At 39.5% G+C, this 25,107-nt stretch overlaps 1 protein-coding gene across 8 annotated transcripts in view; it reads left to right on the top strand.

The window, feature by feature from the left end:
* The window catches only part of PCDH15 (protocadherin related 15), a 979,840-nt gene that overhangs the window by 499,408 nt on the left and 455,325 nt on the right, over positions 1–25,107 (top strand). For all 8 annotated transcript variants that reach the window (XM_072995260.2, XM_072995261.2, XM_072995259.2 and 5 more), the window contains one exon: positions 11,104–11,222. In XM_072995260.2, the coding sequence (XP_072851361.2) occupies positions 11,132–11,222 (91 nt within the window). In that variant the 5' untranslated portion in view covers positions 11,104–11,131. The remainder of the gene's footprint in view (positions 1–11,103; positions 11,223–25,107) is intronic.

The raw sequence follows: 25,107 nt of genomic DNA, 5'->3' as shown, positions 1-25,107 counted from the left end.
ATGCTGTTAAGGTGCTACACTCAATATGCCAGCAAGTTTGGAAAACTCAACAGTGGCCAGAGGACTGGAAAAGATCAGTCTACATTCCAATCCCAAAGAAGGGCAGTGCCAAACAATGCTTCAACTACCATACAATTGCACTCATTTCACACATTAGCAAGGCTATGCTCAAAATCTTCCAAGGTAGGCTTCAGCAGTATGTGGACCGAGAACTCCCAGAAGTATAAGCTGGATTTTGAAGGGGCAGAGGAGCTCGCGACCAAATTGCTAACATGCATTGGATTATGGGGAAAGCCAGAGAGTTCCAGAAAAATATCTACTTCTGCTTCATTGACTATGCAAAAGCCTTTGACTGTGTGGACCACAGCAAACTATGGCAAGTTCTTAAAGAAATGGGAGTGCCTGACCACCTTATCTACCTCCTGACAAATCTATATCTGGGACAGGAAGTAACAGTTAGAACTGGATATGGAACAACTAATCGGTTCAAAATTGGGAAAGGAGTACAACAAAGCTGTATATTGTCTCCCTGCTTATTTAACTTATATGCAGAAGACATCATACAAAAGGCTGGACTGGAGGAATCCCAAACCGGAATTAAGATTGCTGGAAGAAATATCAACAACCTCAGATATGCATATGATACCACTCTGATGGCAGAAAATGAGGAGGAATTAAAGAACCTCGTAATGAAGGTGAAAGAGGAGAGTGCAAAAAATGGTTGGCTGGCCACCGAAGAATTGATGCTTTTGAATTGTGGTGTTTGAAGAGACTCTTGAGAGTCCCCTGGACTGCAAGGAGATCAAACCTGTCCATTCTGAAGGAAATCAACCCTGAGTGCTCACTGGAAGGACAGATCATCAAGCTGAGGCACCAATACTTTTGCTATCTCATGAGAAGAGAATACTGCCTGGAAATGACCCTGGTGTTGGGAAAGTGTGAAGGGAAGAGGAGAAGGGGACGACAGAGGACAAGATGGCTGGACAGTGTCATCAAAGGTACCAACATGAATTTGACCAAACTCCGGGAGGCAGTGGAGGACAGGAGGGCCTGGCATGCTCTGGCCCATAGGGTCACGAAGGGTCGGAGACAACTTAAATGACTAAAAAACAGCAAACATCCACTCAATTATAAACCAAAGGATCTTCACCTTATTGCAGCCTAAGGAACTTAAGGGTTGTTGTGAGCATGAAATGAATGGTGGGTTGTATTCTGCCCTCTGAATTAAGAACAGCACTAAGAGCCATAATGGGACATAAGTAATGACTTACACATTCTATTTATGGGAAGAGTTGGATTCAACTAAATATGTGATGCAGGACATAACAACCGAATAAGTTTTGACAATTATTTCTTTATTAAAAATATACTGCATTCCATAGCATAAGCCTGGCACTATCCCAAATTGTACAATATGTTTTGCGAAAGATGGACTTCTCTTCATGCAATATGTGCAATAAGCCACAAATAAAATAGTTTATTTTGTTTTGTTATTTCAGAGGTTTGGTTTGGTTTCATACGTAAGTGTAATGGATTCTTTACACTAATATTTCTATCTTTGTCTAAGTCTTACAGTGTAAGGAGATCAAAGTGATGTTTTTAACTATACAGTAACATTATGAGGTGAGTTAAGCTGATCAGGTGGCCTTGTCAGATTCCTTCTCTGTATTTTGATTGATGCCTAAATTTTTTGGATGTTTGCATATCATAAAATGTCAAGCATGATTGTACCCAGTTTTTCAGGACAGAAACAGATGTTAGGGATACCCCATAATAAGAACTGAAGGGACATTAATGTTGCAGAGAAGCAGGTGAGGCAGTCTGTGTTTTTGAACTGATACCTCATAAAATCAGACTTCAAAGGAGTCTTATGATTAATGCCTCAAGATGAGTCATCGAACAAAGCAACCTAATTTGCTTACTCCTGGAGGTGTGAGAAGTTTGCGATGCTCACATTGGTTAAGAATTTCCTTCTTCCTAGTCATAGGCTCTTTGTAGTCCATTTCTGGATTCAGACAAAGACATTTTGTGAAAGCCCTGTGGTTTATTTCATTTAATTGAAGGATTGGTACCTATCTGTCAATAAAGTGGCCAGAGTGGCTTATAGCATCATAAAAGCCCTATGTTAAGTTGAATCAGGACAATTTTTTTAGACTTACTAAGAATTTTTATATAATATATGCAAAAGCATCAAAACATTCACATAGGGATGCTAAACAGAATCCCTTTGTCCATCTATAATTTAGTTCAAATCCACTTAATCTTAAATTATTAAATTATAAAATTATTGAGAATTGTCAGAAAACCAGAAAAGTCTTTTTCAGTCTCTCTTATTATTGAGATGAATTCTGGTTAGTTCTCTGATTAAATTTTCCTCTGATTTCAAACTGACAAAGCCATAAGATTATTGTAAAGATTCTAACATATCATTCCCTGTTTTACAGCCCTTTGTAAAGCTATGAAAGATTATTGATCTTGCCATTTCATCACTGTTTTCCCATTTCCTTTGACCATGCCCACCCATGGGTTTATCTGTCTTTAAGCACCCGTGGACCTTCATGGCTCTCAGACCAAACAGCATCCTTTCTACTGTGCAAAATTTACTGAAGTCATTTCTGGTGATTTCCAAAATAACTCTCTCCTCTGATTCAAATTTATCCTTTCTTAGCTTGAGCAAAAGCAGCAACTCTATCTCTTCAACTAGTTGCGCAGTTTGGTTTGTGAGGAAGGAGAAAAACCAAGACAATCCACTTATAGAACATTAGAAGTCTGAAAAAATACTTGTTAATTAACCTTTCTCCTTTTTAGGTGGCTGCATTAGTTCTATGCCCACAACCTCTTAGAGAAACTAGGAATTTGCTTAATTCTGTTTAGTTATACAGTAGAAATGCAGCAAGTAAGGGTTAGAATTAGCTACAAGTCTCTCAAGTCCATACCTCTTGCACTAACTAGTGTTTTGAGAAATAATCTATTTGCAACTATTTTCAGGTTTAAAAAAGGAAAAAGAATACTGGTTGTTGTGGGTTTTTCGGGCTCTTTGGCTGTGTTCTGAGGGTTGTTCTTCCTAACATTTCACCAGTCTCTGTGGCCGACATCTTCAGAGGACAGCACTTTTTAACAGTTACGTAGCCTTTACATTTTCAAAGATTTTTAAAACAAGGTGGTAGGAACAAATGTAGATTTTTCTGCCCACAAGGGTGGGTATAAATCCATTCTGTGCAGAGAACCTACTCAACCCTCTGTCCTCGAAGCACACAAGAAAAACAACTATTACAAACAAAGGATAGTAAAATATGCTAATCAGAGATGAAGAGAATGTGGCATTCTCAAGCCCAGGAAACAAAAAAACCTTGTAACTTGGTTAATGGCAAGAAAATGACATATTAGACTGTGAAAGCCTGCCTCCTACTGATATCCAGTATTAGAATGGGTTTGCAGTCAAGGTTGTTAAAAATATTTTCCCAATAAAATTGAGCTGAAAGGTATGAAAAAATAAAAATGGACTTTGCCTCCTGCTGAAATGGTAGAAGAATGGGTGCCAAACTAGCCTCTCTAGGGAGAGTCATCTTTGAATTTGCTGGTGAGATGGCTCCTTTTTGGAGGGCAGAGGGTACTCAAAATCCAGCCTTCAGATGGTAGAAGAACCTAGGAAAAGGGCTCTGATGAGCATCTTAATGTGTGGACAGAACATATGGAAACAAACCCCAAAAGGCTTTTAAAGGTCAAAACCGGTGCTATGCGGGCAGGGGATTCTGGATGGCTGGATAGAAAATGTGTTCTAAGCTCATAAATTGAAGTGTATTTTAAGTTTTGGTCAAAATGGTGGTTGACATGGTGCTCGTGATAGCCTTTTTCAGAGCAGTCTTAGCATCAGTGTTGAGGTTCTCCAGAATTAACTACAAGATATTTAAAATCCTGGGTTTATTTAAGCTGCATTCCTTCCTTCCTTTAAACAACAGTCTTTAAACAACACAGGAAGCTTTCCCAACCCCTAATTAATTTTCACAGCAAACCAATAAAGTAGGTTAGGCTGAAAGATACTGACTTGCCCAAGGCTATGCAATATACTGTGCAGCTGAATATGAGTTCTTCTGTTCAAATTGGCACATAACCTGCCATGCTACTGAATTGATTTAAAGATTTTTGTAGTTTCAGGTCTCATTTTGCTCTTACAATGGAGTCTCTCCTCTTATTACTGCCAGGTGCTTTAATTGACATAAGATGCTTGCAAAAGTTCAGTGAAGATGTTAAAATGTTTATAGCTTTTATGAGTTTTACATTTATAGACCATGATTCATTATAACCTGCAAAAGCTTATAGTTGATTTGTTTTTTTCTTATACCCATCTAGCAAAAGAACTACATTGATTTATTTGCTTTTAGGCCAAATCCTATTTTCAAGTTTTCACTGAAATAATATTCCTTTGTTTCTAGTGGAAACATTTCCCATATTTTCGCGAAGGCTTTCATGGCCGGGATCTAATGGTTGTTGTGGGTTTTTCAGGCTCTTTGGCTGTGTTCTGAAGGTTGTTCTTCCTAATGTTTCGCCAATCTCTGTGGCTGGCATCTTCAGAGGACAGCACTCTGTGCTCTGGTGTAGTTGGCTTGGGAGTGCAGTATTTATGGCTGTGAGATTGGCTTTTGTCTTTTTCTGTAGATGTTATAAAGAGAAATTTGCAGAAAGTTGTGGGACAGGCATCCCCTTTAGAAATGAGAGTTGTATAAGAGTAGAAGTTACACACAGAGATCCCAAAATCACCCTGAAGTATCAGAACATGTGAAATCTTCATTAACTTAATAGAGAATGTGTCCTGGAGATAGGGTGACATTATGTTCCCTGTGGAGAAGAGAGACTACATTTCATGAAGCCTGAAATACTGTGTGAGGGAAGAGATTCATCACTGCCTTTCAGTGACTTGTGCCTCTAAGGCAGTTCTTTCCCCATGCTTATGATCCAAGACCTTTATTCTCTATAATTCCCCATTATCCTTTGACAACAGAACTCTGTGCTTCTCAGAAGTCTTTTCTACAGCTACTTTATCCTGCCTTTTGAGTGGACATGACTGAAAAATTTAATACCAGAATTTAGCGCTGCTGGATTTAGAGTACACACTATTAAGCTCTTAAGGTTCACCAACAAAGAAACAGAATTAAAATTTGTACTTTATTGATGTTGCTGCCTGTCATTACCATCTTGGCTTAAAAGGATTGCTGTGTGATTCATTAGTGTATTTTGATTTGCAGTTCTGTAGTAGTTATGTTGATGAAATTAATCAGGTGTTTCAGACTTCTGCTTGTAAGACGGACAAAGAGGGCGAAAAGCTTCAGGCTGAAATCCTCTAACAGTTTGCCTGGAAGGAAACTCCACTTCATCCAGTTGATAAATTCCTATTGCTTAATGTAATAAGAGCTACTGGAGTAGGTTGATTAAATCAGCTGAAGTTATGGAGGAGCTGACTTACCAAATCTCCACTGATTCAATGGGCCTACTCTAGTTACAACTTACTACACTGAGTAAGAGTTGTGTTCTCTTGTATTTGCCTTTTTCATTTACTCTTTCTTTTGCCTTCGTCTGTCAGGTAGCTCAGGGAATCACCCAGGAAAGTTTTCATCCAATCAGTCTGCAAGAGTTGTGGTCAGCAGCCAATCATAACATGTAGGACCGGGAGAATGGGAATCTGAACCTCTAAAATGGCCTTGATTTATTACAACCCAGTGAGGGTAATGCTTTGTAACAGTCACTCTTGTGAAAATATGTGTGCTAGCTAGTTCATCATTCTACCCCCTTTGCTATCTATGAGTACTTTCCTTATTAAATTTTTTTTAATGGTTAATTTAGGTAAAGGTAAAGGTTCCCCTTGACAATTTTTGTCCAGTCGTGTCCAACTCTAGGGGGCGGCGCTCATCCCGCTCTTCAAGCCATAGAGCCAGCGTTTGTCCGAAGACAATCTTTCCGTGGTCACATGGCCAGTGTGATTTAGACACGGAACGCTGTTTACCTTCCCACCGAGGTGGTCCCTATTTATCTACTCGCATTTGCATGCTTTCGAACCGCTAGGTTGGCGGGAGCTGGGACAAGCGACGGGTGCTCATTCCGTTGTGTGGATTCGATATTACAACTGCCGGATCTTCTGACCCTGCAGCACAGGCTTCTGCGGTTTAGCCCACAGCGCCACCACGTCCCATTAAATGGTTAATTTATTGTGTGTTTATTAGTTAAAGGTGTATATTTTGACTGGGACTTTGATTATTTTTTTTCTTGTGTAGTTTCTGTTTTTGAAGTAGATCTGTAGTCTTGACTGGTTTTTTTGGAGTAGTTCTTTAGGGTTCTATAGAGTTTTAGATTCATTTCCTGTTACCTCTCTGCTTTTTTGTTTGTTTTTAAAGACTTCCTTAGGCTTTTTGGAATTTGGCTCTCTGTTGCTTGCCTTACCCTGCTTTTTAAAAGGAGCCTTGAGGTACAGTGGTTAAACGGCTGTACTGCAGCCAAAACTGTGTTCATGATCAACCCCAGGTAGCTGACTCAAGGTTAACTCAGTCTTTTATCCTTCCAAGGTTGGTAAAATGAGTACCCAGCGCGTGGGGGGGGGGGGGCAAGGTGTAGCCTGCGTAATTAACTTGTAAACTCTCCAGAGAGCGCTTGAGGCACTATGGGGCAGTATATAAGCAGCACACTTTGCTTTTTTTAAAAGTTCTTTGGACTTTTCGATGAGTGCCAAGGAGAGCATGAATGGGGAAAAACAAGATGGAAAAACAAGATGGAAAATCTTAAGAAAGGCAGTCCCTTTAATTTTTAATGAAGGAACTGGTGCACAAAAGGCACAGGAAGACCAAAGCATGCCAGGCCCTCCTGTCCTCCACTGCCTCCTGGAATTTGGTCAAATTCATGCTGGCAGCTTCAATGACACTGTCCAACCATCTCACCCTCTGTCGTCCCCTTCTCCTCCTGCCTTCACACTTTCCCAACATCAGGGTCTTTTAGAGGGAGTCTTCTCTTCTCATCAGATGGTCAAAGTACTGGAGCCTCAGCTTCAGGATCTGTCCTTCCAGTGAGCATTCAGGGTTGATTTCCTTTAGAATTGATAGGTTTGTTCTCCTTGCAGTCCAGGGGACTCTCAAGAGCCTCCCCCAGCACCATAATTCAAAAGTATCAATTCTTCGGTGGTCAGCTTTCTTTATGGTCCAGCTCTCACTTCTGTACATCACTACAGGAAAAACCATAGCTTTGACTATGTGGACTTTTGTTGGTAAAGTGATGTCTCTGCTTTTTAAGATGCTGTCAAGGTTTGTCATCGCTTTTCTCCCAAGAAGCAGGCATCTGTCAATTTCATGCCTGCTGTCCCCATCTGCAGTGATCATGGAGCCCAAGAAAGTAAAATCTGTCACTGCCTCCATATCTTTCCCTTCTATTTGCTAGGAGGTGATGGGACCAGTGGCCATGATCTTAGTTTTTTTGATGTTGAGCTTCAGGCCATTTTTTGCACTCTCCTCTTTCACCCTCATTACAAGGTTCTTTAATTCCTCCTCCCTTTCTGCCATCAGAGTGGTATCATCTGCATATCGGAGGTTGTTGATATTTCTTCCAGTAATCTTAATTCCGGTTTAGGATTCCTCCAGTCTGGCCTTTCACATGATGTATTCTGCATACAAGTTAAATAAGTTGGGGAACAATATACAGCCTTGCTGTACTCCTTTCCCAATTTTGAACCAATCAGATTTTCCATATCCAGTTCTAACTATTGCTTCCTGTCACACATATAGCATATAGATGTCTTTTTATGTATTTAATAATAATAATAGTAATAATAATAATAATGAGGTGTCAATTTGATTCCCCCAGTGAATTTCCATGGCCAAGTGGAGATTCAGACCCTCATTGCCAGGATTATAGTCCATCACTATGTCCTCTATAGCAGTGGTCCCCAATCGTGGGCCTCCAGAGGTTCTTGGACTTCAACTCCCAGAAATCCTGGCCAGCAGAGGTGGTGGTGAAGGCTTCTGGGAGTTGTAGTCCAAGAACCTCTGGAGGCCCAAGGTTGGGGACCAATGCTCTATAGCACACCGGGTACTACATATATTGATTTGCAGGCATACTTTAAATTGCAGTACAGTTAAATAGAATAGTTGATACATTTTGTACTAATAGATCTAGGTAGCATGTGACCAGTATCAAGGAGAATATGATTTGTGAAACACTCCCAATTTTTGTTTGACAACCTGCCAGAGATGATATTTGGAACTTAACTATAGCTTCAGTATGGTAAACTGAGGGCTTATCTACATTATGGATGAACCCCATTATATGCATAGGAGGTTCTTGAAAGTCATGTGACAGTCACATGGTATGTGAATCACTGTCTGCTTGGAACTTAACTATAGCTTCAGTATGTGTCTCCTTGATATAGTGGTTAGGGTGTTGCATTTTGACACTGCAAAGTGTGCATCCTCTTGGGAAAACTTTTAATATGTTTTAAAGTTGTGTTGTATCTCAGTTGCAGGACCTATATTGGCTTTTAAAATCATTTCATTTGAGGCTTGCCTGCTCTTCCCTCACACTGGCCGTTTGCCCCTGCTGCTGTGGGGAGGTGAGGAAGGGAAAGAGAGAGAGACAGGGCAAAGCTGGTTGCCCCTTTAGAAAGCTTGACTGCTTCTGTCCCTTTATGAATGCTCCAGATGTGTCCATTTGCACCCATAGAGTACAGTGGGGTCTTGACTTACAGACGGCTTGACTTACAGACTTTTTGAGTTACAGACTTCTCTGGCCGCAAAATTTAGGTTTGACTTGCAGACTGAGATTTGACTTACAGACCAGAAAAAAAACCAAAATGGAACAAAAACGGCCGGTTACGGGATTAATCGGTTTTCAATGCACTGTAGGTCAATGGAGACTTGACTTTTTGACTTGAGAACCGCCTTCCAATACGGATTAAGTTCTCAAGTCAAGACCCCACTGTACATCACAGAAATGAGGGGTACCTGGCTTTGCAGTGGCGAAGAAACACTAAGCCAAGCATGGATCCTCCTGAATCCCCATGATTTGGATCTGCTCCAAAATTGGGAAAATGTTTGAGCAGGGAGGGCGAGCAAGGGGGCTGGGATGCAAACAAACCTGCTGGCAGGGGAGATCAAGCAGGGAGAAGGGAGCAAGGGGGCTGGGAGGCAAGTGAAGGCGTGGAGGGGATAGGGGGAGGGGAGCGAGTGAGGGGAAAGGGATGAAAGCAATCATGATGGCAAAGGCCATCAATTTATGGTGGGTGAGGAAGGCACGTTGGGCACTTTGAGGCATTAGACACCAAGCTAAAATAAACAACCCCGCCAGGAGTGGCTTAAATGGCACACTTCTGAATAGAATAATGTGAGTCTTGGGGGGGGGAACACGAGATCCACTATGCATTATGCGATCATTAAAAAAAAATCAGTGGAATTATAGCTGAACGCGATTCAAACTTTGGTTCTTTTACTAATATAAACAGGTCCTGGCTTTGGTTTCAAAAATCAGCCTTTGGTTGTTGTTTGTTTGTTTATTTCCATATGTCTGTTTCAATAAAATTCTATCTTTTCCTTTGACTAAACCATTTTTTTTGTAAAATATATCATATGTCTATTTGGTTAATTTGCTCAAAATATAAAGCAAATTGAAGTGATTGTGTGTGTTTTTAACCGTATAAATCATAAATGGTGAAATAAGGAAGAATTTGCCTAATTTTAATTATGTGCATATTTGGTCCTACTTTTCAATGAAATATCATCTATCCTACCACTAAAAAAGATCACATTTTCTCTTGACTGCATTAACTATAAAGAATTAGTGAAAGATCCAAGGAAGAACTTTGAAGTCTTGACATGATACTATTGTTTGTGATGTAAATAAGCAGAAAAGATTATATACACAGATAAGAAAAAGGTTGACTTCTGGAAATAAAGTGATAGCAATAACTTTAATAATTTCAAAATAAATGCAGAACAGATTGTTTTGATGTTAGCTGCTGAGGAAAGACGGGCATCTTATTTGCTGAAAAATATGTTGTTTCTTTGACCATAATACAAAACCGTAACAATGAAACAGTGACAGTGAGTTAATCTGCTAGTTTAAGAGGTTTATAAGATTAACTTTATTTTAACCTTATAACGCTGTACTGTTATAAATAATACTCTGAGTTTGTTTTTCTTATGAGCCTACATTTCTGTGTCATTATTGAACAGAATGCTGAACAGAATTGAGCCAAATGAAGCTTATTATATCAGCATTGTGGAAGGGAACACTGGCTGTTTTCCTGAGCTGATAGGAATGATCCAGGAGAAGCAGTCCCTGTTCATAAGTTCAAATGGCAAACCCAGACTCGGTGCAGGGGTTTTTGAGTGGCTGTCTTTTGGGTGGCTACACACAAAGCTAGAGAAGCTAGTGTAGCCATAACAGAAGGATACATCTGTGTGAGCACAACACTAGACTAGATCAAGATTAGTCAGGAAATTTATTGAACAGAATTCTGTAGCAAGTAACAATTAAGTTATAATAATGATAATTAATAAACAAGATAGAGAAAAAGGGCAAACATCATGTCTCATTCCTGTAGATATCACAGTTTAAAGGGTTTTCTATGAGTTTTCCATGTGTTAGTTCTACAACTGTGGTATCTCTGGCAGAAAAAACTGATTGGAAAGCATCCTGATTAGTCTGCAGTTCTGGGGAGATTTGAATTAAGAACCCTCCAGTTGTTAGCACACACAATACACACATTCACATATCCCTTCTTTTCCTCCACAGTGCAGAGTCAGACCAGATTTACGGGCTGAAATGTCTCTCATATATTTTGTTAGTAGCAGTAAAGGTTTTAAACTAAAATATGCTTATATTTTTGACTCATGCTTTGATCACCCTCCCTGATTAGAATAGGCCCCCAAGAACTTCTCTGAAATAGAATCAGCTTTTGAATTGAAAAACAAATATTCAACTATTTGTGCTATAACAGAAGGAATGTGTGTTATTATGAACTCATAACACAAGACAATCAATGAATTCTGCAGTGGTGGTATATTTTCAGGCCAATCTTTTGTAAACTATTTCTTTTTTAAATGAATATTTTTCTTTCTGTTCTCTTTCCAGATTTACCTTGATTGAAGTGTGACATAAAATGTTACAGCAGCTTTGCTTCTCAAAATGGTTAGCGATAGGGATTGCAGCTTCTGTTGTCCTCATGGATTGTTTGGCCCAGAATGATGATGGTAAGTCTTTTTTTAATATATAGCATAATTTCACAAAGAGTCTCAAAAGATGGGTAAATATTTAGAACAGGCATAACTTTCACAGAGCAATCTGTCCATTAGTGAAACACTGGCTTTCAAACTGGGGGATGTGCTCAAAACTCAAAGGAATTCATGAGAAATTGAAATTTTCACATTGGCAATATATTGTTATCAGCTTAAACTATTTTTAATTTTTAGATTTCATTCCACAAAATTAATTTGAAATAATTTTTACTATGCTTTTGCGCTTGCTTTTAATTTTAAACTATAATTCAAAAAGAGGTTTGATTATGTCAAAAAGCTTGGGGACTATCAGTGTACAGTCTGACTACAGAACCATCACAAACTGTAGAATTATTTAAAAAGTGGAAATTTGGTAAAATGCAGAGGTTTTACCTACAATTGTCAAAGAAATCATGTGTAGTTTCTTAAGTCTGATATGTGCTACCTATGTGAAAAGAGTAAACAGGATGGCATGTTTCTAGCATCTGCTGAAGGGGGTCTAAAAGTTATAATTTTTTGTATTGATTGTGATGCGCCTGATTTGTTGTGAACAAATCTGGGTCCAGCGTCTTTTCATGTCATTGAACATTCTGACAATTTAAAAAATTCCTTGCTCAAAGCAAGATCAGGATGATGATGATGATGATGATGATGATGATGATGATGATGATGATGATGATGATGATGATGATTAGAGGTGGGGGTATTCGTAGACAAATATGAATATCACCTGCAGGTGGAAATAATAAAGGTCCAGCCTCATGGGGCCGGACCATCCACTCACCGTTTGGCTGCTGTTGCGGGCGCAGCAGCACCTTCGTATCATGCCATGCTCTGCAGTGGATTAGCCACTCCTGGCTGGAGGTGGGATGACAAGCCTTTCTGCCAGGTAGCAGAATGGGTAATTTATTGCAGACAACAGCGTGATAGGAAGGTGCTGCTGCACCTGCGTGAGTGGATCCTCGTTATTTTCACCTGCGGGAGAATATTCATATTCGTCTACGAATACAAATAGCCCCATATCTAGTAGTAGTAGTAGTAGCAGTAGTAGTAGTAGTAGTGACAGCATATATCGTCGTCATTTAGTTGTGTCCGACTCTTTGTGACCCCATGGACCAGAGCACGCCAGGCCCTCCTGTCTTCCACTGCCTCCCGTAGCTGTGTCAATTTCATGTTGGTTGCTTCGCAGACACTGTCCAGCCACTGTGCTGATATTTAACAGACAGTTAGGTTTCTGTTATATAATACCAGTCAATGTTTTCATAATTTTGACTGTGCATGCTGTTTTTGAATAATAACAATAACAATAATAACAACAGCTCCCATAATAGCTACCTCACTTTAAGTGGACACGTGTGGTTACTTTCAAATTTGACAATGAATATCTGGATGCATGAAGTAACATATAAGTGTGGGAAGAAACAAAGAAAAATGCCAGCCTGAGAGATTACAAATGGTATAACCCCAAAATGTTTGAAACTCTATACTTATTCTGCAGAGTAGTAATTCTTATGGAACCAGAAACACTGTTTGGTTCCACAGCTGTGTGGAAGCTTTTCATTGCTTATAAAACAACAACTGCATGATCACTTTGGGATTTCAGATAAAAACATTGAGCATTACCGTGGGAACATAATTTTATAACCCACACATGCTTTATAAATTTTGAAAAGCTCAATAAAAATATACAGCATCCAAGCAGTTCAGAACATGCTACTCTATAAATCATATAAAGCACATAAGCGTCTGTCAGTTAACCTGTGATAAGTCATCGTATCATAGAATACCAGTGTGTTTTCTTAAAAGATAATTCCCTTGAAGAAAAGTTTTAGCTAAGTTTTTCATGTGTCTGATAAATGTTGGCTTGCTCTTCATTTTGATAGTGTGTCCATCTAGATGTAGCTAGGCTTTCATCTAGTATTCAGAACAAATATGTTGTCAGTGGTGTTCCCATTTAAGACAGTAGTGCTAGAAAAGTCTATTGAAATTCCAGAAGCGGACAAGTCTCTGATTCCATCATATGAATTTGCATTTTGATCGTATTGCACTTGGTTTCAGGTGAATTTATGTTTCTTCCATTTCATCATTGACTGGAATATATACAGGCAGATGGATACTGAGCAACAATGAACCTATTTTCTCTTTGAAATGTCATGATTAAAACATTTTCCTTGATTCCTAAATTTTGATGAGTCACTACTGGTCATTTATCACAAGTCCTTTTAAATAGGCTAATTTAAAATCTTAATACTGGTTCATAATATATCATTTATTTTGATATGCTACCTTATAGAATTCAGAACATCTAATTCTGATTATCTGTTAGCAATACAGGAAATTGTACCATACTCTTTATGAGACTTGCATATACAGTGGTGCCTCGCTTAACGAGTGCACTGTATAGCGATGTTTCCGTATAGCGATCCCTTTTTCGGGATCGCTATACGGAAACATACCCGATCTTCGCAATGGGGAAAACCGACATTGCGAAGATCGGGTATTGCGGCGGCCATTTTGGAGCCTCCGAACAGCTGTTCGGCGGCTCCAAAATGGCCGCCGGAAGCCCGGAAATGGCTGCCGGCAGCCGTTTTCATGCCCTGCCCTCGCTTAGCAAGGGCGCGAAAATGGCTGCTGGCAAGGGGAATCCTCGCTGAACAGGTAAGTAAGCAAGGTATTGGAACGCATTAAACTAAGTTTAATGCGTTTCAATACGTTTTCCCTACCCGTTTAGCGATGATTCCGCATAGCGAGGGTTAATCCGGAACGGATTAACCTCGCTATGCGGGGCAGCACTGTATGTGTTTCACATACCCAACTTTTTGGATAGAGATTCTGCTACCCTTCGCCAAAGGCCAGCATGTTTGTGAGTAATCTGCTTCTGTATGCTACAGTACTTGCCTAAGGAGGCTCTGGATCCATTTGGGAAGTGCAAAACCACTTATTATACATGTACTTACATACTTCCTGGGCTGTATTCACAAGTACATGGAACAAGAACTGTAAATATCTTGCTGTTTACGTTACATACCTAGGAGAAGTAGTGTGTGGGTTTCAGGCTCACTTATGGTCAACTAGCCTCTGCAGAAAGGGCCAAGTACTAAGTCTTAATGTTTTCCAGGGTTGGGGACTCGAGTTGTGGAACAAGCTGTCAAGTCAGACCTCAGTTGCACTGGCAACTTGGCTGAGTTTATTGTTTTTTTCCAGTGACTCTCAACTCAGAGACCACCCACTCCTCCCTTTTTTTTCTGGGGGGAAAACATTTTTAAAATAGGAACTTGGACCTGGGCTTGGGCCTCAGGACTTGGTACCAAAGTCCTTGAGACTTGGTATCAAAGATTTGGACCCGGACTTGGGATTCGGACCCAAAGATTTGACAACATCCCTGTTATTTTCTTTCCGCTCTCTTCTGACCTAAACTTCTGTATCAGTGGCACCAGAAGGATTTCTGAAATTGTGCCAGATAAGCAAACAGAATCCCCACCTTCCTTGGAAGGTAAAAAGTGAGGAAGGTGGGGATTCTGTTTGCTCATCTGATGCAATTTTGGACAGCTTTTGTTCCAATCAGTTTCACGCCTAAATGCTAGTAGAAGATTGCTTCTGTGAAGATCTCCGTTCTAAGATACATTACAGCATGTTTAAATGCTTCCATCTATTACCGTCAGTTGACCTGAAATGCTCAGAAGTCACTGTTAACAATTTGCTTCCTATATGGAGCTGTTCAGAAGCCAAGGATAAATGAACTATTTAACTTTAAAAATATTCTGATGGTCTTGCAAAGTGAAATTCTAGATACAACTGCGCAATCTGCCCTTCTATCACACTCTACCTTAGCAGAGGGCTGTATTCCCTAACATTGCAAACCCTGCCTGTGTCATGAGAAGAGAATCAATGATGGCAAAGTATATAGACGGTTCACAGGCCACCAGGAACCTGACCGTGAACCTCTAATCCCCCACAAATTAGCATGACATTATTGCCCACCCCATTGGTGAACAGTATCGCCACAGAGGCTCCTGGATGGTATGCTTTGCCATTTTATACAATCTGCTTTTCCCTATGGCTTGCTTTAACCAGAAAATATTTTTAAAAATGGATGTGAGAGATTTATATTCAAATGTGTGAAACCAGAAGTCACAGCATTGCAATTAGTTTCTCTGACTCAATGGAGCTTTGGACTTTGGGTTGTCCAACAGCATCTTGTATCCTTTCATATTACATGCCATATCACTTTTGAAACTGGTAAAGGTAAAGGTAAAGGTTCCCCTTGACATTTAGTCCCGTCGTGTCCGACTCTAGGGCTCAGTGCTCATCCCCGTCTCCAAGCCACAAAGCCAGCGTTTGTCCATAGACAGTTTCCGTGGTCACATGGCCAGCGCAACTAGACCTGGAACGCCATTACCTTCCCACTGTGGTGGTACCTATTTATTTACTGGCATTTACATGCTTTCGAACTGCTAGGTTGGCAGGAGCTGGGACAAGCAATGGGAGCTCACTCCATCACATGGATTCAATCTTACAACTGCTCGGTCTTCTGACCCTGCAGTACAGGCTTCTGCGGTTTAACCCGCAGTGCCACCCACGTCCCTTGAAACTGAGATAGTGTTAAATAGAATCCTGGAATGAGGACCAAATAAGTCTGGTCAACCAAGGTGGGGATGGGGAGTCAGAACTTCCCCAAAGTACAGTGGACCCTTGACTTACAGACGGCTTAACTTACAGACTTTTTGAGTTACAGACTTGTCTGGCTGCAAAATTTAGGTTTGACTTGCAGCCTGAGAATTGACTTACAGACCAGAAAAAAACCAAAATGGAACAAAAACGGCCTGTTACGGGATTAATCGGTTTTCAATGCACTGTAGGTCAATGGAGACTTGACCTACAGATTTTTTGACTTGAGAACCGCCTTCCAATACCGATTAAGTTCTCAAGTCAAGACTCCACTGTATGCCAGTTTATACTATAGATGTATCTGAAATAGCTCTTTGGATCATGGCCACATGATATGTGATGCCATTCCTTTCTGTAAAAACGTCATCATTCTGACACTTCAATCACTGTTTTAGCTAGTATGGTTTCACTAGGATTATTTGAAACATGACATCAGTAAAGGAGCTGAAGAAGCTTAATTTTGGACATAGAACACATATACTGTTGCAGTACACTCACGAGTGCACATGGCTTGTTACTGCTGGTTAATTATTTGAAGTCAGATATAAAGAATTTAAAAGATTTTTTTTGTACTTTTTATTTTTTATAAGGGATAACAGAAAGGAAAAGGGAATTGGGATTGATGAGGAAGAGGGGAGACAATAACATACTTTCATCCATTCTGTACCTATTGCCATGTCAAGATTTTAAATTATTCTATTTACTCTTTTCTGCCTTCTAGATTCAGTTCTCCTTTCAATTTGTACTGTTCACAAGCTGCCTGTTGATTCTGTCCACTTGTTAAATAGATCCCATCTTTCTGTTGCCTTTTGCAAGGGATAGTCCTTCATGACTTCTGATAAAATGTCCATTTCGGCTATTTCCCGTATCTTTTCAATAAGATCTTCTTGTTTCGGTACCGTTAATCTTTTCCAATTTTTAGCATATAAAATTCTAGCTGCCGTAACTATGTATATAACTATATAATTCTTTGACTTATCTATATTTTCAGGTATCATACTCAATAAAAACAGTTCTGGGGTTAATGGCACTTTACAGAGCAATATTTGTTCCAACATTACATGCACTCTTTTCCAATATTGTTTCGCTACTCCACATGACCACCACATATGATAATAGTTTCCCACTTGTGATTCACATTTCCAACACTTATTTGATACATCTGTATACATCTTTGACAATTTTTCTGGGGTCATGTGCCATCTATAAAACATCTTATATATATTCTCTTTAAAGTTCACCGATCTTGTAAGCTTTATATTATTTTGCCATATTTTCAGCCATTGATCAATATCAATGTTATGCCCTATATTTTGTGCCCACTTAATCATACATTCCTTAACCATTTCATCTTGCATCTTAATTTCCAACATATAATTATACATTTTCTTAACAGTTTGTTCTTTTGAACCTAATAAAAGTTTGTCAAAAATCGTTTGCTCTAAGTAGAAACCTTCTATTTTATCTAAGAATTTAAAAGATTTTTCACATGCATGTTCAGGATGAGGGGTATGTTATATCAACATGTAATAGTGATTCTGCAAGTAAAATATTACATTTTCATTTGTTTGGAACTTGGCTTATAGTCAAGTTGAAAATGTGTGTTTTCCAAAAACACGTATTCTCCAATGAAAATATATCTACACAGGTGCAAATATTAGCATATTTGACAACAAAAAAAGTTAATCATCATGGATTTTCCCTTTTATGTCAATATTAAATATTAAACAGATTTTGCATAGAGTGTTTAGGCTTTCAACATCATATGACAAATTATTGATACAAATTATTTATATAATAACCAAGGAAAATATATTTTTTCTTAGATCTTAATTGTTTTTTTTTACCAATGTAATGAATATCCATCACTCAGAGATGAGTTATTTTATGATCTTTAATGCTTTCAGTTGATAAACAGGGCATCATTTTTATAGAACTGCCAAAACAAATGATCTTTGTTATTCTTAAGCAGGATTTTGACACTAGAGATTATACTACTAGGAAACCGAATCAACCATGGTTATACTAAAATAGTGTAGACCAGCAGTTCTTAACTTTTTCTTTACCATGGACCTCCTTTAAATATCTTTTGTTTCCATGGACCACCAAGACTTAACTCAAGATTTAAAACTCTAAAGTGCATCAGATATATATTTAAAGTCTGTCATAAAGGATCTTCAAATTTTGACAGAAGGGAGAAATAAGTTAATCTGTTAATGCAGACACTCCTATTATGATATTTTTATTGAAATAATTCCATACATCATCATAACAACAAAAATCCCCTCCATGGGCACAGGCCTTGTTGAGGTGGAGGGGCTTACACACTTCAGTGAGGTTGTGAGCTAGGCTGAAGGGTCTCCCAATCCAGACAGGTCTCAGCTGAGAAGGCAGACCAATTGTGTCCACCAACAATCAATTATGATGAAACCATCAATAAACAGAAATCCAGACCACACCATCGGGTCAACAAGGACCATGTCAGATGCTGTAGCCCCTGGGCATCTCGTGATAAATGGGCTACAGGTCTCAGCAGATCCTGTTGAAGAACCAGGACAGGCTGCTGCCAAGTTACTGAAACAATGTAAACACAAAACTTGGACTCTCACCAAAAATCAATAAATTATGAAATGTTATTACAAAGCAAACCCAACAGCCTGTGGTTTTCAAAAAAGAATGATGGAAATTTGGAAAAGGAAATACTGAAGTAGTGACTTAACTGAACAATGATTAATGGACTAGAGAAGGTTTATCATCTGGAGTAAAGTGTTTTCAGAACTGGAATTGCAAGAACTAGAAAAGGTAGCAGAAGAAAAACCAACACGGAACATTGACCATAGTATGGAAGACAAAGGGAGGGTAGAGGTAGACACAATAGTGGAAGAAAATGTATCAGTAGAGGAACAATTTATGGAACAACCCAGAAATTATGAGTTGACAGAATGGAAGACATCACTGAGGGGGGAAATAGTAAATCATATTAGCCAGATCACAGAAAGACAAAGGCTCCCTACTTTGTGCCACTTACAAAGAAAACCAGTAAAAGATCTGCTGAATGATGCAAATTTAGCCATCAGAACAATGCCAACCAACACACCAAAGGGAAAAAAAAAGCTCATGTATAGAACAGCTACCATAATCAACATGGAACTTCATTACAAACTGCAAAAAAACCCAGAAATCCTCCGGAACTCCAAAATGGAAACTTCGTCTGGGAAAAAATAAACAAATTACATGCAAATATTAGCAACTTAAAACACTTGAAAAATTCAAAAATGAAAAATGAAAAAGTAAAAGCCAGACTATGCGAAATATATGACCTAGATAGGAAAACAATTGTTGAAACTATGGAAGAATTAAACCAGTGGGTAACAGATACAGCAAAGAAAACTGAAAGATATGATGGATGCCTAATTAACAACATTTGTAAAGAAACTCAAGGAAAGCATATGAATGATATTATAATAACAACTGAAATGATTAGGAGATAAGTAAAGGCTGTGGAAAATTGGAGTGTATCTGGTCTGGATGAGTTGCATAGTTAAAGCATTTGACAAGTCTCCATCAACATATAGCAGTGCAATTTATACACTTACTTCAAAATTCTACAAATGAAGATAGGATGACAACAAGCCGCCCATTTCTGATAATAAAAGATCATCAAAAGGGCAATGAACCAAGTAATTATTGACCAATTACATGACTTCCGACAATGTTCATGTTCTTCACAGGAGTACTTACAAAATAAATATATATTTATTTAAATGAAAACTTCCTATACCCAACTGAACAGAAAGGGAACTTTGAAAAGTTGAGGCATGAAAGATCAGCTGCTTATTGATAAAATGATACTAGAAATGCAAAAATATGAAAAACAAATCTTAACATGTCTTGGATAGACTATAAAAAGTCATTTGAATGAACACCCCTACCTACGAACATTTCGACTGACGAACAGCTCCACTCGCAAAGTTTTGCTTCAACTTGTGAGCGGAGCTTCGACGTAAGAACAGAAAAAGGCAAGGGAAAAGGGCCGGAAATTCAAACCGTTGGTGGTGAAGAGGCTGCTTCTTTGTAGCTCTTTCACCCCAACGTTTAGAGAAGGGGGTCAGGGAACTTTTTTACTCCTGTGGGGCAGGAGGAAAAAGGAGAGGCGGGGGCAGCTCCAGATCGCCACAGGGCGCAGGATGCTGGTGCACTCCCTGCCCATCCCTGGCGCAGGTCTACTCATGAGTAAGGGAGGCTGAAGGCATGGGTCTACTCATGAGTAAGGGCCCCCGTCCCTGCCTTAACTGCCCTATGTGCCGGCTGGGGCCTGCCGCCGGACGCCATCCATTGGGGAGTGAGTGCCCTTGGAGGAGGCTTCAGTCTGCCTGGTAAAGTGCTGCTGTTTGCTTTTTAGAAACTTTTGTGTGGGTTTTGCAGGGTGGATTTCTTCTGAGGGAGGTTATGTTTCTGTGCTGTGTTGTTTGTTTTTGGTGTGTGTGTGTATTTTTGCAGCCTTCGGGACTTGCTCTGTTTATTTTTGGTTGTTTTTTTAAGCCTCAGTGCCTACTGATGGGGCTTTCTGTGTGCTTTAATTTTGGGGGGAGGGTTTTTTTTTTTTTTTTAAATGCTGGAATGGATTAATCCCATTCCCATGAATTTCAATGGGAAATGGTGCTTTGATTTATGAAAATTTTGAGTTACGGCCATTGTTCCAATACAGATTAATTTTGTAAGTCAAGACACCACTGTACAGTATTGTGTTTTGCAGCTTGTGATGAGCAGAATCTGGCTGTTAGAAGGAAAAGTTAGAATTTACAACTGCAGCAGACCAAGTTGCTGCTGCTGTTATACCTGTACTTTCCAATGTAAGATAAGGGCTGAAGAAGATTGGTTGTTGAAATTAAGAGTTTCCTATTTAGAAGCCTGTAAAAGCTAATCACAGATTTCTGTATCTGCCAGAGGTTTTCTACTTCCTATTTTGCTTTGGAATGGCTGTGAGCCAGAGCCAGCTGTTGCACTGCTTGCTAAGAGATTATTCCTAATTCGTAATGGGGACTTGAAACATGCAGAGTGATTTTCTACTAAACCACAGAAAGGCATGTCCCATAAATAGTGTGTGTGTGTGTGTGTGTGTGTGTGTGTGTGTGTGTGTGTGTGTGTGTGTGTGTGTGTGTGTGTGTGTTTTACACACTCTGAATTGGGAAAAGAAGGTGTTCAATGGGTTAACAATATCCACAGATGCTCCATCCATGCAGCTCTTATTCAGTAATTTTTCAACTATTATAAATTAGAGAATATTGTTTTGCTCCTCTTCTCTCATTCCTGATAACTGTCTTATGTAAAACAGCAATTACACGTTCCTAGTCACACTCTAGATTTAAGGAGGCAAACTGTGTAAAGTGCTTACTATTTAGCACCCTTTATCTATTTTTCAGTGCGCCAAACTCACGATAAAGAGGGCTAATGAGAAGAGTGCCTCTCTTTCATTCATTGGTTGCATATTAATTGATGTTAGTGGCTGCTGTATGGTAGAACCATAAGCTGGCTGCTATTGAAATTAATAAAAGCAGAATGCAAATATGTGATCTTGTAAATGATAAAGTTATCTAGGAAGCATTGTTTCTTTTCTTTTGCTGAGGTACTGCCAATTCTTGATTCTTACCACTGGTATCTAAATGGCTTTTCCTTGATGTTTTTGCTTGGAATTTTGTATTGCTGATGTTCAGTTTATGCCATCCTCATTGTCCTCTATTACCATTTTCAAGATCACATACAAACATATTTGCTTCCTTGGAATGATGGTGAAGTGAATTTGAGTTGGCTGCAATCAGAATACTTTGTTTTGTGTTTCATTTCAAAGCATGGGAGCCACTGGTGCTAAATATAGTATACACATCTGAGAGAATATATCTTAAATATTGGACTACAAGTGGCATAAAATGTAACAAGATTACCAACCAGATAACTAAATGTGTATGTATAATTCAATCTGCTGCAAACGGTTGCAGCATTTCCATATTGCACAATCAGGTGGATAGTTAAGTTCCAAATGGTATATTAAGTCAACAGGCCTGGATCAAATTGATCAGATTATTCAGTGCAGGTGTTCACACTTTTCTTGCTGATACAAGAACAACCTGTAGATTCTTTCTCCCACTTCCCTTCCTCTTTTTGCCCCTGTATGCCTATGTGAGTCTCTGTGTGTGTTTAATGAGCTTTAGCGCAAAAACAATTAAGAAAACATGATTTAATGGAATGCAGCTAATCAGTAAGTTAGAGAAGCTTGCCTCGGGGATGCTGCAGAAGTAAACTCCTTCTCCAATCAACAGTTTTGTGTTGAACTAATAATGCCCCCCGTGTATGAAGGTAAAGAACAGTAATTGTACCCCTCCTGGGGCGCAAGTATTTTTTGTAATGCTTTAAATGTTTAAGACTTAAAGAGACGGTAGGTTTTCTTAACATATCATGTGGATGTTTCCCTCATCAAATGCAAAAAAAAAAAAAAAAAGGAATAGGCAAAATGTCTTCTTTCAAAGGTCAATTATTTATCAGCTTGCAGAACTACTGAGAAGCCGAATACCTCATGAATACTTATAATCATATCAGGCAGTGCTTGCAGACATGCCCTCCTGTTCCTCCCCCTCCATGCCTATGAAGAATAATGTCTACAATGGGGAACCTTCTTTATGCAGATAGACTCCTTACAAAATTTAGAGACCTAAATTTCCTCACCAAGTAGTAAAGACAATCTAGAAATCAGTGGAGTGCTGCAGTAGATTGCTCCTTGCAGCAGACATTCAACCCCTGACTTACGAAAGTCTAGGAGGGTAGGTGATGGGGATATGATGGAGAGGTGAGGCCAAAGGATTATCCGTGGTCATGTGATTTTAATTGAGAAGCGGGTCAGAATAGTGCTCATTTCAGGAGTCAGTCCAAAAAAGAGTGGTGTGGCTGGATTAGCAGGAAGGCTAGTGCAAAAATACAGGAGACAGAAAACAAAGGCGAGACCAATTTGATGCAGGACTGTACAAGGTGAGAGGAGCAGAAATCAGCTCATAGGTTCAAGTCGCAGTCAAAGTGTTTGAAGCAAGATCTTTAAATGAGTCGGCCAGAAACCTCTTCCTGTTTCCTTTAATAGAATGAATTGTGAGCTGCCTCTTAATGTTTTCCAGTGCTTATTCTACCTTTATGAATTATTAGGAATCAATCTTGTATGGGTTATTTAATTGTGATTTTAAATTGCGATTACAGTGGACCCTTGACTTACTGACGGCTCCACTTTTCAAGTTACGGACTTCTCTGGCTGCAAAATTTAGGTTCAACTTGCAGCTGGAGAATTGACCTACAGACTGGGGGGAAAAAAACCAAAATGGAGCAAAAACAGCCAGTTACGGATTAATCGATTTTCAGTGCATTGTAGGTCAATGGAGCCTCGACCTACAGACTTTTTGACCTGCAGCCACCATTCCAATACGGATTAATTCCATAAGTCAAGGGTTCACTGTATTATAACATTTTGTTATTAAGTTATTTGGTCTCAGGAATAATGGATCAAACAATAGATATTCCCTTTTGCTCTTTATCAATAGCTGTTTTGAATCCACTTTGAATACAAGATTAGGATAAACTTTGGAAGCTGCTTTAGGAATAGTTCCTTGGCTCTAAACTGCTCTAAACTTACTTGTAACCACATGTTTTCCTACTTTATTTAGCTCCAACCTTCAAGTACTCACCATGTCAAATTACATAAAGTTTATTTGTCCTGGAACCTCAGGCTGTCTTGTCTCGTGGCCAGGGAACATTTTATTTAAATCAAATCAATTTAAATCATGATTTAAATGAAGTAATCAGATTTTTTTGACAATTTAAATTTAAAATGATTTTTGAATAAAATTGTGAATTAAATCAATTTGACTTTTAAAAAATCATTGATTTTTATTCCCTTGCTCATGGCCCATTTTGCTACATGAGATCCTTGTCAATGGCAGGATAGAACACCAAAGTAGCAAAAGCAGTAGGAGAATAAATGTCATTCATCATTGAATGATATGTTAACACATATTAAAAGTAGGGTTGAAAGACAGGTAGATGGGCTTGAGCATCTTGTCTTTTCTAATTGACTACTTGTTATGGAAATTGCTCTGGTTCCTTTTTCCTGTCAGAGAGAGGAAGTCACTCCCATTTGCTGTCCATAATGGCCACCAGCACACTTGCCTCCATAAATGGGGAGCAGTGGCTTCTGTAATCATGTCTTTAAATTTATAGTACTGGTACACCTGTAGCAACATTATAAATCAAGGATTCCCAGTCTGGTATAGTGCAGTGGTTCTTAACCTTGGGTAACCCAGGTGTTCTTGGACTGCAATTCCCAGAGGCCTTCACCACCAGCTATGCTGGTTGTGGCTTCTGGGATTTGCAGTCCAAGAACACTTGGGTTACCCAAGGTTAAGAACCACTGGTACGGTAGATAAAATGACAGACTAGAACTCTGGACATCAGGGTTTGAATCCTCGCTTAGCCATGGGAACAGACTAGGACAGTGGTGTCGAACTGTGGCCCTCCAGATGTTCTTGGACTTCAACTCCCAGAAGCCTTCACCACCACCTCTGCTGGCCAGGATTTCTGGGAGTTGAAGGCCAAGAACATCTGGAGGGCCACAGTTCGACACCACTGGACTAGGAGAACTGAACTGATAAAACCACTACTTAAATACAGTGGTGCCCCGTATAGCGAGGTTAATCCGTTCCGGATTAAACTTCGCTATGCGAAAACATCGCTGTACAGGCAAGGAAAGCCTATTGGAACGCATTAAACTTAGTTTAATGCGTTCCAATAAGCATCCAAACGTACCCCTCCAGCGATGTTTTCGCGTCCGGCGGCCATTTTAATGGCCGCGGATGACCCGAAATGCCCCCCTGCAGCGTTTTCGCGACCTCCGTAAGCAAGGGGAGGGCGCGAAAACACTGATAGGGGGCCATTTCGGGTCATCCGGCAGCCATTTTGGAGCCGCCGATCAGCTGTTCGGCGGCTCCAAAATGGCTGCCAGACGCCCCAATCGTCGCAAAGCGAGTGCGGCGATTGGGGCAGATCCGTATAGCGATCCCCAAAAAGGGATCGCTATACGGATTCTTCGTTAAACGGTGCGCTCGTTAAGCGAGGCACCACTGTATCTCACCTTGAAAGCGCTGTTAGGGTCTATATAAGT

This window comes from Pogona vitticeps, chromosome 3 (assembly GCF_051106095.1).
Source record: "Pogona vitticeps strain Pit_001003342236 chromosome 3, PviZW2.1, whole genome shotgun sequence".
Lineage (NCBI taxonomy): Eukaryota > Metazoa > Chordata > Lepidosauria > Squamata > Agamidae > Pogona > Pogona vitticeps.
Note: the sequence above shows the minus strand (reverse complement) of the source record. Positions and strands in the feature narration are given on the sequence as shown.